Source organism: Strigops habroptila, chromosome 2, assembly GCF_004027225.2.
Source record: "Strigops habroptila isolate Jane chromosome 2, bStrHab1.2.pri, whole genome shotgun sequence".
NCBI classification, from domain to species: domain Eukaryota; kingdom Metazoa; phylum Chordata; class Aves; order Psittaciformes; family Psittacidae; genus Strigops; species Strigops habroptila.
Genome location: NC_044278.2, coordinates 63,774,381 through 63,789,221, shown reverse-complemented (window position 1 = coordinate 63,789,221; position 14,841 = coordinate 63,774,381). Strand labels below are relative to the sequence as shown.

Genomic DNA, 14,841 nt, shown 5'->3' with positions numbered 1-14,841 from the left:
AATTTGCATCCACTTTTCCTGTTCTTCCTTTGAGATGAGCCTAATTTTTAAAGGACTTTTCATTCTTGTGAGCCTTTTTCCCCATACATTGTCAGTAGTGGGAATCCTTTTTTTTGCCCATATTTATAAGTTTACTGAATTCTTTTTACATTAAGTTCATTGTTCTCATTCTCTCTCTCGTTTTTTTTTTTAATTGGTTGTTTCTGTGAAATTTGTTATGGACATTTCTATTCTCAAATGACTTCTGCTTTGTGGGTATTGTGGAAGGTGCTAGAGAGAGATTTTCTATAATTCTCCTTCCTTCTCTGTCAAAGCGCATTGCCTCTGCATCCTGAGGTTGGACTTCCTTTGTTCTGCTGTCCTTGTTGAAACCAGTATGTAGTGCTGTTTACCCCAAAGCTCTGAAGTTACATAAGTGGCTGTGGTGGGCACACCAGTTTCATCCAGGTTATATGTATGGTTTAACCATCTGTGTTACACTCCTGTGCCCCTGCTCTTTTTTGCTTGTCTTCATTAAACTGGTTAACACTTCTTGAATTGGTAAGTCTTTCACTGTCCATTTTTCCTGGCAGCTATATATACCTGACCAAGATTTTCCATATTCAGAAATAAAAGTACCATTGTGTTTTAAGCATGAGGTTGAAACACAGAAGTGCCTTTTTTTTCCTGATGTATTTTAAAACAAGTAGGTAAAGCTTTCTGTCTTGCAGGCTTAAATTCAAAATGTGCTTTCTGTCAGTGTTGTAATGAATTGATGTAAAAAAGATCAGGATAGGATTGTTGAAATACTTGCTCTTGAATAAGGTTTCTTTATGAACGAAATGTTCATCCTGGACATTGAATCAGTTAGCAAAATACTCTGTAAAATCACAGAACCATAGAATGGCTTGGGTGGGAAGGGACCTTAAAGACCATCTAGTTCCAACCCGCCAGCCATGGGCAGGGATACCTTCCACTAGACCGGGTTGCTCAAAGCCCCGTCTAGAGTGGCCCTGAATGCTTCCAGGGATGGGGCAGCCACAGCTTCTTTGGGCAACCTGTGCCAGCACCTCACCACCCTCATGGTAAAGAACTTCTTCCTAATATCTAATCTAAATCTCCCCTCTTCCAGTTTAAAGCCATTCCCCCTTGTCCTGTCACTACACACCCTTGTAAAAAATCCTTCTCCAGGTTTCTTGTAGGCCCCTTTAGGTACTGGAAGTTGCTCTAAGGTCCCCCCCGAGTCTTCCCTTCTCCAGGATGAAAAATCCCGACTCTCTCAGCCTGTCTTCATAGGAGAGGTACTCCAGCCCTTGAAGCATCTTTGTGTCAGTGTTCTGGTATTGATGGTATGACTTCACCTTTCTTTCTTCTCTCAAATGTGGCTGAAAATACTGCGACTAGTTACAAATTCTCTACAGGTGACACTTATATTTTTTGATGATGACTTGTTCGGAGAGCTCCTGGGAAATAGTGTGTTTGATTAAATAAATCCTTTCAGTCTGCTGTAAACTGACTTTGGCAAACTGTGTAAGAGAAATAAGTTCTTTCTGCATGCATGTTCTTATTTTAATCCTCACAAAATTCATAGGCATTAGATATTTAAATGAAAGGATTTTTGCTCCAATTAAAATCCTCTAATGTCAGATAACTGTATATTTGTAATCTTAGCTTGTATCATTGCTCTGAAGTTAGATATTCAAGGAGAGGAAGAAAGACCTGCTTATTAACAGGAACCACCTTTACCCACATTACTTTTCTTCTAAAATCTTTAAGAAAGCAAACTATACTACATATATTGCACAAGAAGAGCGTGTTACATGGTAACGTATCTAGATCAGAGTAGCTAAAACATCTCAAAGCTGTGCCCATGTAACTCGTTTGCTTAGCTATGCCAGCATGATTAGTGTTAGCACAGAATGCTTACACATGTATGAGGCAAGCTAGGAATGGTTGTAGGACAGATACGAGAGTACTGAGCAAAGCACAGCATTTAGTTTTCTTAGGGTGGCTGATGACTGTATTTTTGGGAAATAAATTAGGTTGAGATGGAAAATGGTTTTTAATCTGCTTTTGAGTGTGTGCTTATTCTTTCCTCTCATACTCTCCTATGAAAGTGGAACAGGAAGATTTGTTTGAAATTGTGGTACAGTTACCAAACTTTGAAATAGAAGGAAAAAAATAAAGTAGTAGTTTCTTTTCAGGTATGTGCCTACACTGAAAGGATCAAACAGATGGGCATTTCTCCCTCCCTCCCTGCCTGTGCGTGTGTTTTCATTTCCCTTTTTAAACCCTGTAACATCTTGCCTTCTCTTTTTAATGTTCTTTCATCACTCGACAGGAAGTATTTTGAAATGAGAAGACTTTTATTTCCATCCTGCCATACTGTTACACATGACAGAGGCTTAAAGGTTGATACCGTGTAAACTTGTTAGATATTTGACAGTGTGGCCTTTTCTGAGTTGTTTGTTTGGTTTTCCTTACATAAAACAGATCAGGAAGGGGTGAAGGTGTAGGTGGAGTCTTGTCTCTTAAACTGCTGCTTCTGCCTTGCACGGTAGAGAGATTTGGAGACTTATTTCTGAGGGTTCCCTGGTGGCAAAAGGAGTAGCGGTTACCCCAAATGGGATGCTCTTGCTTAGCTGCTGTCAGATGTTAATCAGATTTTAAAACATCATGTGGTCACTTATCAAAGTGTAATCCATTTTAATGGCATGAGATTACTCAGAAGGGACTGTGGCTTTGAAAATTTACATTTGATATGTCACAAAGTTTATTCTTATTCTCCACAGGAACTAATGTGTCATTCTAGCCTCTCTTCTGTAAAGCTTTCTTGACAATTATATTAGTATCAGCCCCAGTGCATATTAAAGTGTTAATGGTTCTTCTGGTTGGATGTCTAAAAAAAAACCAAACCAAACCCTTCTAGCTTGGGGGGGGGGGGGGGGGGGTAGGAAAAAAAAGCAAAAAACCCCAAACCAAAAAACCTACCAAGAATGCTAGTTTTCCTCTCCCCAGCTATGTACACTTGAAGGGGTATTTTGTTCTTTTTTTAAGTGTTAATCTACCAGCATAAATAGAATAGAGGTTGGGACCAGTGGATCCTACTAGGGAAGAAGCATTGGTAGTGTCTACACTGCAGAGTGGAGCATGTTGCAGCAATACCCGAGCAAGCTGGAGAACTGGGAACAAGTTTAGGCCTGCCCTCCTGGTGCTGGACTTGAACTGACTGGTCTTGAGCAACAGAGCTTGCTTGTAGCACTTCACTCATAGGGACCACATAGCTTTTGGTGTCCCAGCTGTCACCTCTTTCATTTGTACTGTAGGATGAAATAGCCCAAATTGGATCTTTGCATCTAGGTTACACAGCATAGCCTAGGAATTGCAGAAACACACAATGTTCTTGTAGTAGTAGGGTTGAAATGCTTTAGTAAAGTACATCCTGAAGGAGTGCTTTGTGGAATAGCATGACATAGACTGTTGCATGAAAACAAATATGACATAAACAGGAGACACGACAGAAGAGAGATGGGAGAGAATGTGAGAGTGCCAAGTAATTTGAAGGCAAGTAAAAGAAATATTTCCATGTAAATGAAAATAGAATCAAACAAAATATTGGGAAGATTGGGTAAGCTGTCTTTTTATAGTCACTTAGGTAGATGTGTGTAAAGGATAAGATTACTTCATTCTAGAGAGTTCGTGGCATCTTATGTACTACTTAGGGAAAGGTTACAGGAGCACCTGCTCTAAGTTGTTTTGGTTCTACTGAGAGTAATTATTTCCTGGAAGAGTAATGTTAAGAAGCCTGTGCCAGCCTCACTCTCTCCACCTATAGATGATCTGGTAACTGAATTCTATCTGGTTTATCACTAAGACACTTCAAAGCATTATCAAGTGTAGCTGAGTGCAGTTGAATGTAATGCTTTCATCAGGAAAGAAATTGATAGTGGTAACTTATCTCTTGGTTTCAGTCATCAGCTGGATATCGTCTCTTCTAGTGCTTGAGGAGATGCTTGTTTGGTTTTAGATTTGATCATATGCTGTGCATGTTTTCATTGTGTTTTCAGTGTTAATGTAATGGATTCACAGTGTGACTGGGGGAAAAATAAGGAGAAGCGAAGAATCTTCTGTGTGGGAAAACTTGGTGTCTAGCTTAGGTCATTCTCTTCCAGTGCTTTGAGAAACAGAGCTCATATGTTGGAGTGGGCAAAGTGCCAGGGTTTTGATAATGTTTTGGAAACCTGTGGACTTCATGGACCTACGGACTTACAAGACCTGCAGATGTTCCCAGTATGCTGAATGGAGGCGGCACCCGCTTGAAATGCTCAATGAATTATGCTATGTATTTCCAAAAGTCCTCTAATGTTCTATCACAAAGGATGATAAGTCGCACTTATCTTTGTTTATGCTAAGAAAGTGATTTCTTATGTGCAAGATCAGGGTTTGCTTCTGTGTAATGCATTGTGCAATAAGCTAATTGCAACAAGGCTGTTTCTTATTCTTCCTTATGAAGCAAGGCAGGGCTTGGAGGCAGAATATCAGACGTGATAGACAGCTGGACTGATTTGCTATGTCTAATTCCGTGTTTCTACAATAGAAATGGCCTGTGCATTTTGAAAGCTGAATGTTGATTATGGCTGTTCAGACAAAATGATTTGAACGTGTGATGCTTTTTCGTGTCCTGTTTTTAAATCTGAATTTGATCGTGTCTCTTTTGATGGATAACTGAATCAGCTGAACAGCTGGTAATACAAATGACTACATATTTCAGCAAAAAATCTCGCCATTTCTTCAGCAGCTTAGGAGAAGAAAAAGTTAGGGGAAGAGATTTATTTTTACATCCTTCAACATAATGATTAGCTGGAATTAGCCAGATTTCTATGACCAGGCAACTTTTTCCAGGTTAATAAGTGTCAGACATCTATACCCTGATAGAAGAAAAAGAACTTTCTGCCTTTTTCCTTGAATAACTCTGGTTTCTCCTTTCATGCTTTTTGGCACATGATGAGTAAACCTTTAAGTATTTAGTGAACCTGAAAGTCACTATAAATTGTAGGATAAGTTAAGAGCTTCCACAGAGAATGAAAGCAAATGACCCGGTTTGTGTAAACTACATCATTTTCATCATTCAGTACAAAGAAACAAATTGTAGTTGTCCCTTAAATGGGTAGCATTTTACATGAATATACAAATGAGTAGCTATACATGCAACATGACTTTAGGTGCTTCTTTCCCACTCAGTGTTGGATGACACATCTGCTTGGGTTTATGGTTTTGTTCTAAGGGGATAGGAGGAGCCCTGTCACTTGGAATTACTTGGCTGTATATCAGAGCATGTAAGTACTGCAAGGCTGGTGGCTGAGAGCATCAGTGCTCCCAGATGAGTAACTGCTGGGGCTAATGGTTTTTGTGCTGTCTGTCAGCTTATAGCTGACTTGGGGGAGGTGGGTGGGGAATATTAACTGAAAGGGTTTACTGTCATCTCTGAACATGGTAACGAGAAATGTTTTTGCCCATGTTTGGCAGTTTTAAGACCGTATTTTATTTTTAGAATAGCTTCTTTGAGGGGAGTTCCAGTGCAATACAGAGAAGAATCTCCTTCAGGATAATACCACTAGGGTGCTCTTGGGGCCTGGGCTGCTCCTTACGCGCTGCTGGCTAAAGCCTCGTGTCCCAGTGGCCTGCTGGGTGCTCCTGCAGGAGGGTGGCCTGCACCTATAGTCAGCTCCCCTGAGATGGCAGCATCCATGGGGATGCAGCTGTGCAGCATTAAGAAGTACTAATTTACCCAGGATATACTCCAGCAGAGACTGGTACCACATGGGCTGTTCTGCTTAGGGTGGTGTTTCCCTGGGGACCTTTACTGTCCATGGGAATTCCCCATAGGTGGCCCTTAGCTTGGCTGACTGAGCTTCTCCTGGAAAGGCAGGTCTGTGTTTGAGACTTGCATAATTTATTTCTAGTGGCCTTGAGGTATCAGGTAAACTAGAGTTAAATTATTCATGTATCTTTATTAAAATGTGTTTGAAACAGGAGCTTGCTTTTAAATTAGAGGTAAACCTTTCAGTAGGTATGTTTTTATGATGCTTTTTTTGGGGGGAGTGGTGGTTTTTTGTGAGGTTTTTTTTTTTTTGTTGTTGTTGGTTTTGACAATTTGTCTTTTTATTGTTTGGATACAAATTTGTGTTAATTTTCAAGTACTTATTTGAAATTTGCACATAGACAAGCCTGCTTATTTAAAAAAAAGCATGCCCTCCAAAAAACCCCAACAAAACCCCACAAAAAAACCCCAACCCGAAACACCATGGTGTCCTGATAAATACAGTCTCACAGCGTTCTCACTTAGTTGTGTGTAAAGTCAAGTGTGAGAGGTCAAAAAGAGGTGCTGTAAATCTTACTTGCTATTTTTCCAGCATGCAGCATGATGCTTTTGATTTGTCTCTCCCCTCATCTTTGCTCCCCTGTGATTGACTCAAAGGAATGGTAGGGGTGAGAGGGGAGGTTTTACGGGTGTGTTTTCTGTGCCTTTCCATTCTGGGAGTGAGCACTCATAACTTTCAGGACTGTTGTTTTGATATTGCAGGCTTATGTAGTCCTTCCAGGAAGAGCGTGCATTACTGAGGAGTAGATTCACTATGGGATTATAGGAGTAATTGCACATATTGTTATGATGGACTCTATTCTCAAGTGCAAAAGCACTTTTAATTTTTACTTCATTAACAGTAATAGATAATTTGTTTTAAAAGATGATTTTCTGGGATAGGCATGAGGTAAGTCTCTCCACTGCTTGTATAGTGTTTTGGTTCTCTATTTCAGCCAGAGAGAGTGTAATGTCCCACCTCTGATATGTTCAGCCTTTGGTCACTTGCTTTTACTGAATTCATTGAATATTAAAACGTAATACTACTTTTGTTTGAAAGTATATATCGTGTTTGGAAGTACCTGTTGATTTTGGCTTTGTTTTTAATTGCAGTCTGTGATAATGTTTTTGTCTTTAAAAATAATTTTGGAAAAACTGATTTTATTAACTGACTTTCTGGGTCCAACAAAAGGAATGGGAGTTTTTCTGCTTGCCTTCATTGAGGCTAGAGTTTCATTCATTGCGAACCATTTTGAATCTTTACCAATAATTTCTAGCACAAGTACATACGTTTCTCAGCGAAGCGCTGGTTTCACTGTATCTTACAATAAATATTTTAAAGCAGTTTGACCTCTAGTGTTGAGCTGTGAAATTGCACCACATTAACCCCAAAATATCTTGCATTTCAGAAAAACCAGTCTCCCCCAAATCAGGTACATTGAAGAGTCCGCCTAAAGGCTTTGATACGTCTGCAATTAACAAAAGCTATTACAATGTGGTGAGTGATCCTTTTTCCTCCTTGTGAGCTGTTATATACAGTAGAACGTCATTTAACTAAATGCTTTTATCTGCACGAAAAGAATTGGCAGTCTTCTCAGAGCCTTACTGCCAAAACTAGGTAGGGGTTTTAGTGAATTCTCATATAGACAAGATCGTTACTAGTTTAATAGAATATCACATATATGGATTCTTAAGCATGATGCAAAATTATGGTCTAAAGTAAGTGAATAATAGCAATTTCTGCAATATAGTATGCTCACTTTATTTGCTTTGCTATTTTTAGTTTCCCTTTTCTCCCCCATCCCCTAAATATGCAATAAGTCTTTCCCAGTCTCTCTGAATTAATGAAAATCCGCTGTTTTAAAATGAAGAATAGTTTTGTCCTTTTTGTTGAACAAGAGATTGAACATTTTGAAAAAATTTGCCTCCTTTGTATTTCTGCTTATAAATCAACTAAATAGTTAACTTTGGGAACCTCTCGCTTACACTGATAGGTAGCTTTCCCAGCAAAAGGGATATAGCCAGAGTTGACCTTTAACACAGTCCCAGGAATTCTTAATCTAGTACTCGGACGTCTTTAGCAGACGCATGTAAGAAACATGCCAAAATTTATCTTTAAATGTTTTGTTGTAACCATTTTGAGATTCCTTTATTTACTAACAGTAGCTACATTGGGCAGCAAAAGGCATCTTCCTGTTTTTGTTAACCGCTGCTCCCTGCTGGTGTAAAACCAAAACACAATGTTTCTGTCTCTTTTCTTTGAAGCAGCTGTCATTGTTTTTCATTTTATTTGTCGGTTTTTAGAGGGGATCATAAAGCATCATTTTATGCTTCCATCTTTTGTGGTTGTGGCATGAATAATGCCAGCCACCTGGAAGAGCAGAGCTGGTTTGCATATAGTCCCCTAACTGAAAACAATGAAGCAACCTCCTGCTTGCACCCTGTGGCTTGCTTGGTGCCTGTTGGTAGCTGTAATTCCATGGTAAAGGGAGGGATGCAATTCTTTGGCTATTGTATCCCACACATGCTAGCCGTGATGGGAAGTATCTGTGCAGGCACAGCTTCCTTCAGACTGTGGGAAGCAGTGATCTTATTGTAGTACATGTAGCGGATAGTTTTCCTTTTTATTTTTGTTTTTCACTATACCTCTTTAGGGTCTTTTTATTTTCCCCCAAAGTTGTTGTAGGGCATAGTAGCAAATATGTCTTCTCTGTGGTTGTTTTGATGTTAAGACCTGTGTTTTCCAATACAAGTAAACTGGAGTGAGGGCAGCAAAGGTGAGGATTTGGTTCCTTCACTAGGTAGAGGACTGCTCTTACTTAATGTATATCTATGTTGAACTTTTAATCAAAATAAATTGGCAGCAGTCTTGAACACTAGTTCTTTAGATTTGGGTTGTGGGGTGGGTTTTTTTTGTTGTCTGGTTTGTTTGTTTTTGTTTTGTGGTTGTTTTTTTTAAGTCAGTGGTAAATACATGTCTCATGTAACCTGATGTTATTATTTCCCTGATAGACCTTAATATGATGAAAAGTAAGAGTTGCAGCTGTTTAATTTGGGATTATCTAAAACTCCAGTTTGACTGTGTCCAAAATGAATTGAATCGTGTGGTTGCGTATTTTACTTTGTAAGAGTAACACATGGCACTTTTGGGGGTGATAGTGTACTTCAGTGAATATAATAGAAAGTAAATGTTTGAATTTGCCTAAAACCATAGTTAAGACTGCTAACTTTATAAAAGGCCATAAAATTTTGAAATACCACCTTTGGCTTATGTGCTTTTTGTAATTGTTCCCTGGATAATGTTTTATCATAATCAAGGAGACTCAGGCTGCTATATACTTTGGGAAACAGGTAGCCATAGTTGGCTTTTAAAGTGGCTTAATGAACAAAACAAAAAAAAGTGGAACTAGTGACCATCAGACCTACTTTTGCAACTGGGTTATTTTTCATCTTGCTCAGGTGCAGCTTTCTTGGTGCACTAGGCTGATGTAATAAGATTCCTATTGTTAACTGTTGATGACATTGTTGGGGGGTGGGGAGGGCCCATAAAAATGACCAGTTCATAATGATAATGTATCTAGTAAGTTACAGGATTGGCCCTAGAGTGCTGTTCTGAAATCTGTTAGCAGTGAACTGGATAATTGTCTTGTTTTTATGTTTTTCCACATTGTGGCAAACAACCCTCACGAATTGGGGTGGTGGGGAGGGAAGAAAAAAAAAAGTAGTGTTTCCTATGGCAATATAAGATAATTATTTACAATAATTATTAAATATGTAATGATTTTTACATGTAGATAAGACAAACAGCAAAACCATTCACTGAAGTGAAAGCAGTTTAACCTGACGGTTGAGTTTTTGTTCTGTCTTAATACGTAAGTTGTAGACACGGTACTTCCTTATGCTAGAAGTCTTATCAGTCTGTACTGATAAATAAAATTGAGTCCGTACTGAGGTAAAAACAACAGCTCCAAATAAACCTTTGGCAACCGGTAGCTGAAAGGATGTAGCTTGAGTTCAAGAGTAAGCGTTAACATTAGTATTAAAGGCTGTCTTGACAGCCAAGCGTGATTTGAGGCTTGTACTCTGGGACTGCTTGCTATTTTTAAGTTGTGGCTGTCTTCCACCGTATGGGTACATGCTCAGACCCTGTAAACCTCATGGTTATTTATTCCTGTGATTCCTAGGAAGGGATTTGTGCAGGTGTGGGCAGCACCTGTGGATACGTTCGTTGGACTGAGGACAAAATCAGAGAGCAGGTCAGAGGAAGTTCAGGAAGTGGTAGGAGAGCCTCTGCTAATCTCCCTATCTGAGAGAAGGGCTGGGATAGGCCAAGGGAAGGGTGCTTAATGGAGAGAGGAGACTGTTTTCACCCCTTTCCTCTGTTCTTCACCCCCTTGTAAATGTGTTCTTTATGGATTCACAGAGCTCCATCTGAAGTTTGTAACATAAATCACATACCTTCTAGTCTCAGTGTGCTTTATTTAGCTGTGTCTTGCACTAGGTGTTGCTGAGAAGACAGAACACATTTGGTCTATGCTTACGTTTTGCCTGCCTTAGGAATGCAGGCTAGTAGTGAATAACTAGAGCTAGCTATAAGGTCTTGTCTTCCATAAAATGATACAAGCCTACAGCAGTGTGTAATATGAACCAGACTTGTGATCAAGCATGAAGCATTTTTCACGTAGAAGTAATTTAGTAACCTGTTACTGAAGAACTGGGCATATTATTGCGGGTTATCCCCTGAAGACAGAACAGGCATTACTCCGAGTTTTATTTTCACTTGAGATCCCTTGAGAACTTTGTGTCCAAAATAAAATCAGGTTATCTCCATTTACAGAACAATTCCTTGAGATTAAGTAGCTGTTCTAAAAGCAGGTAGAGAAATGGGCAAATTTCATGATAGTATGAGTACTTGGATGACCTCATTTTTCATTTAAGTGTTTGAGAAGTGGTGGAAAATAAGCACTCCTTTTGTGGCCGCACTTCCGAAGTTGGGTCAAGAGTTTGTGTTTATTGACGTTCATAAAAGTTTTTGAGGACCCTCAAGAGATGTTATATTTGTGTGGTGCTTTATGTTGCCCCTCTCAAGGGCTTGTTTTAAGGGGTACATCTGTCAGATTCTCATGATCCAGGAAAATTAGACATTGATCACCATTTTGCTGAAGTACGTGATATTTCTGTTGAGTGCCATCCTCCTATAAAATGGGAATGTGCTACAGGATCATGCCTGAGCGTAGCTGTGAAATCTGCCTTTTCTTCCTCTGATTTGGAAGGAGATCAGCTTCGTGTAGGTCATTTTAAATCCATTTTGAGCGGTAGTTTTTGCCTTAAGGAGATGGTTGAGGTTTTGTGTGACAGAATTGTTAACCATGCTTGAATTTTCCATGAGAGAGCTTGTGTTGTATGAGCTCAGTTGTCTGTGCCTGCCATTCATCAGTGTTACAGACTGCAAAAGCTGCCACTTCAATGCTGCTCTTTTGGTACTCAGTCTTATATGTGCAAATGTTGTGGTGGAGTTGTGGAAACAAGGTCTTCGAGGTCTCATGGGGTCTTGCAGCAGCCAGAACGCGCAGAAAGCAGGAAGGGGAAGAAAGGTGATTACTAGAGCATGCGGGCGAGATGCGGATATGAGGAATGTAAGGGTGCTCTGGTGCCAAAATACTGGGTTGTGATACTGACTACTGACTACTTATCGCTTCAAAGCACCGTCCAAGCATTTAATCCTCATAGCTTCTCGGTGAGGTAGGTAAGTCAAGCTGGGAGGATGCGAGATTTCACAGAACTGATGTGTTAGAGCTATGTAAGCAAGATGATTCTTTTTTAAAGATGTTCAAAGTTAAAGAATGTTGTATGCAGTGGAAACTGTACTTGTTAAAGAAAAAGATTTAGTGTGTTGGGAAGTATTTAAAACTGTGTATCTAAAGTATTGTGTAACACTGAGCAACTAGAATAATGTAAAGCAAGATTCTAGTGTATCTAGTAGTCTGCACAGGTTTTGTAGCAGTTTTACTTACAGCTGCATTTATTTTCCTTTTCCCAGGAATTTATAAGGTTCCTAATTCTAGTTTTTAACGTTTCCCATTCTTCCCCCTCTCCCCTCAATTCCATATTCTCCATATTGCAAAGAAAATCCTCAGATAAGAATCCAAACCGGCACAGGAAAATAATGGTTTCCAACATGGAACTAGATTTATTTCAGCCTTTTCAGACAGCTTGTTTACAGCAAAGAACAGGAATACTCTTTGAGAAAGTGGAGCGGTAGTGCAGCCTTTCAAGACCTCTACCAAATTTGTTGATTTTTATCTTTGAATGTCTTTGAATGCTGTTTAGTGCTTCCATCAGGACACTGTGTTTTTGTCTTTTGGCTTTCAGTCTCCTTTTCCCTATTAATAGCTACGTAATGACTTTGGGCTGGGAGATATTTGTAGGAAAAGCCATATTAGAAAAGGCTTGCATCTAGTTTTGAACCTCATGGATGCTAAGTACTTTCATACTTTTATTTAAGAATTTACTTTCTTTGGTTTATATATATGTAAGAGAATATGGGGTTTAATTAGTGCTATGATCAATAGAACTTGTTTCTTTCCTTTTTACATTTGTGTGCCCTATTGTAGTTTATGCCATAGTTTCCTAGTTAGTAGCCATAACTGTCCCTGTGACATTCTTCTGTCATAGTGTTTAGCACAGAATGGAGACATTTTAATCTTCAGTTCGGGATTCAGATTTCCAACAAAAGAATGAACTCAAAAGTGGTCTTTCTCCCACTCTCCAAATGAATAGAAGCATTCAATGAATAAGCAGAATCAATGACACCAATGAAAGGAACAGTGAATTCTTCATTGACATACTGAACTATTTAAAGTTATTTCATCAGGTTTGCATGTAGGACTGAATGGCTTTTTTTATTTCGTAAGAAAGAGTATTGACTAGAACAGTGAATAATGCAGTCAATTACAGTTGTTACTATAAATGCTGAAATGAGATATTACTGTAGCCTTGACAAATATGGCATGTAGCAAAATGAGGTTTGTGGTGTGGCTTATGACCAGTGAATAGCAAAAAGTTCTCAAAGCTCAGCTGCATTCATTGGACTACATTTAATTCTAATGATTCTCTTGCTAAATCATTAACTTTTTTGGAGGCAAAAAATAATTTGCCTGCTAGAAGCACAGTAGAACTTGATGTGAATATATTGGAGGATATCCTAAAGCAGGCTCCCAGGAGATGGCCCTATAAAATGTTTTCTTGTACATATTTGGGGGTATTCCAGCTGTCTGATTTATAGTCAGCCAAAAACCAAGCGTGTGCTGTATTTTATAAATTCTTGGCTTTTCATTAGAATCTGTTGTAATTTTCTCCTGATAGTATCTATTATTGCATTCCCAGTGGAAAGTTAGGCAACCCTGTTTAAAAAGAATGCAGTAATGCTAATCATATTGCTAAGTAAAGTTGGCTATTACTTGATATTTAGAAATCTGTTAATATTCAGACCTTCTAGACAGAGCAATGCATCTGAGTAAGTAAGTAAACACTTTGCTAGCAAGATTACTTATGTGTTGTAATTGAGACTGAGAAAACAATACCAATTGTTCATTTCTCTTACAACTTCTATTTTATCTGCTTTACGAACCTCTGATGACCTTTGGCTGTTCTGAAGTACACAGAAGGAATAATTACCCTTAGCTTTGAAAGATCACTCTATGTAGATCTCAAATTTTACAGTAAAAGTTTTAAGTGTAGAGAAATTCCTGTTGGCTTACTCCTTTTTCTTGTGTATTTGCTAAAGGATGGCTCATCGTGCGTGTGTGGTAGGTTTTTTTTTCCCCTTGAGAATTTCACAGATGTATATGCTTTCTTGCTGATACTTAAATTTTTAATGTAGGAACACTCATATAAATTTTACTAGGGCTAAGTAAATTTTAGTATGCTTTAAAACTGGTATTGATTTGACCACTTTGAAGTATCTCTTAAAAAATACCAATTAGCAACTGTCATTTATTGTAGGTGCTACAAAATATATTAGAAACAGAAAATGAATATGCTAAGGAGCTACAAACAATGCTTTCAAACTACCTGCGACCATTACAAGCCAGTGAAAAGTATGTGAGTTTGTTTTGTTTTGTTCTTAAATGAAGCTTAATATCTCTCATGTATTGGGGAGGGTTCACATGGTCAAAATTTCAATGTTAGAGGGCATTTTTTTTTGTGTGGTCTGTGAGATTCTTGAGGCAGGGCTTGCTTTTTTATATTCTGTTTGCTTGCTAACTGAACGAGTCTGGTCCTTGATCTAAGAACCAGTAAGCATTTTCTTTTAAGGTTGTAGCTTTTACTAAAGCACAATTAGTCAATAACTGCAAACCTAAACACCTTTTATTTGCTTTTATTGCTCCAGGTTAAACTTGGCAAATACTTCATACTTAATGGGAAACCTGGAAGAAATAAGTTCTTTCCAGCAAATGCTTGTACAGTCTTTAGAAGAATGCACCAAGTAAGTACTATGCATACCAGAAACTGTAAAATTCTAACAAGCTACGATTTTTAATTATTTTACTTGTTGTGTAGTTGTTTGACATAATTTTTGTTCCTCTCACTTTAAGGATAGTTGCTACAGCAGTACAGTAATAGATGTTTGGATAATATATTCATTGCTTGTTCAGATAGATATTGGCCCTAGGATGCAATTGCAAAGATAGGAACTTTGACATAGTTCCATGATGCAATTGCATACCAGTGGGGAAGTGATAGAGGAAGTGGTGGGTTTTGTTTAGGAGGCATAAATTCTAAGTCTTTCCTTAAAGTAAGAGGAAGAATGAAGAGAGCTTAAGTTGTGATGGAGGAAGGGGTAAGTGGCTTGGATGAAGGATGCTGTGTGAGAATGCTTGTGCTTAGTATTCTTCTATCCTGAACAATGGTGGTCATGAAAATGTGCTGGGAGATGCCCAGGGTTACTGAAGGGTTACTGCAAATATTTTGTGTTATTTTTTGTTTCATAAATATACTCG

The 14,841-nt window shown here is 38.6% G+C and overlaps 1 protein-coding gene across 5 annotated transcripts in view; it reads left to right on the top strand.

The window, feature by feature from the left end:
* The window catches only part of ARHGEF7 (Rho guanine nucleotide exchange factor 7), a 123,053-nt gene that overhangs the window by 56,645 nt on the left and 51,567 nt on the right, over positions 1–14,841 (top strand). For 4 of the 5 annotated variants that reach the window (XM_030477690.1, XM_030477692.2, XM_030477691.1 and 1 more), the window contains 3 exons: positions 7,249–7,337; positions 13,844–13,938; positions 14,232–14,327. In XM_030477690.1, the coding sequence (XP_030333550.1) occupies positions 7,249–7,337; positions 13,844–13,938; positions 14,232–14,327 (280 nt within the window). Of the gene's footprint in view, positions 1–7,248; positions 7,338–11,163; positions 11,434–13,843; positions 13,939–14,231; positions 14,328–14,841 lie in introns of those variants that run through there. The other variant, XM_030477694.1, reaches the window with a different exon arrangement.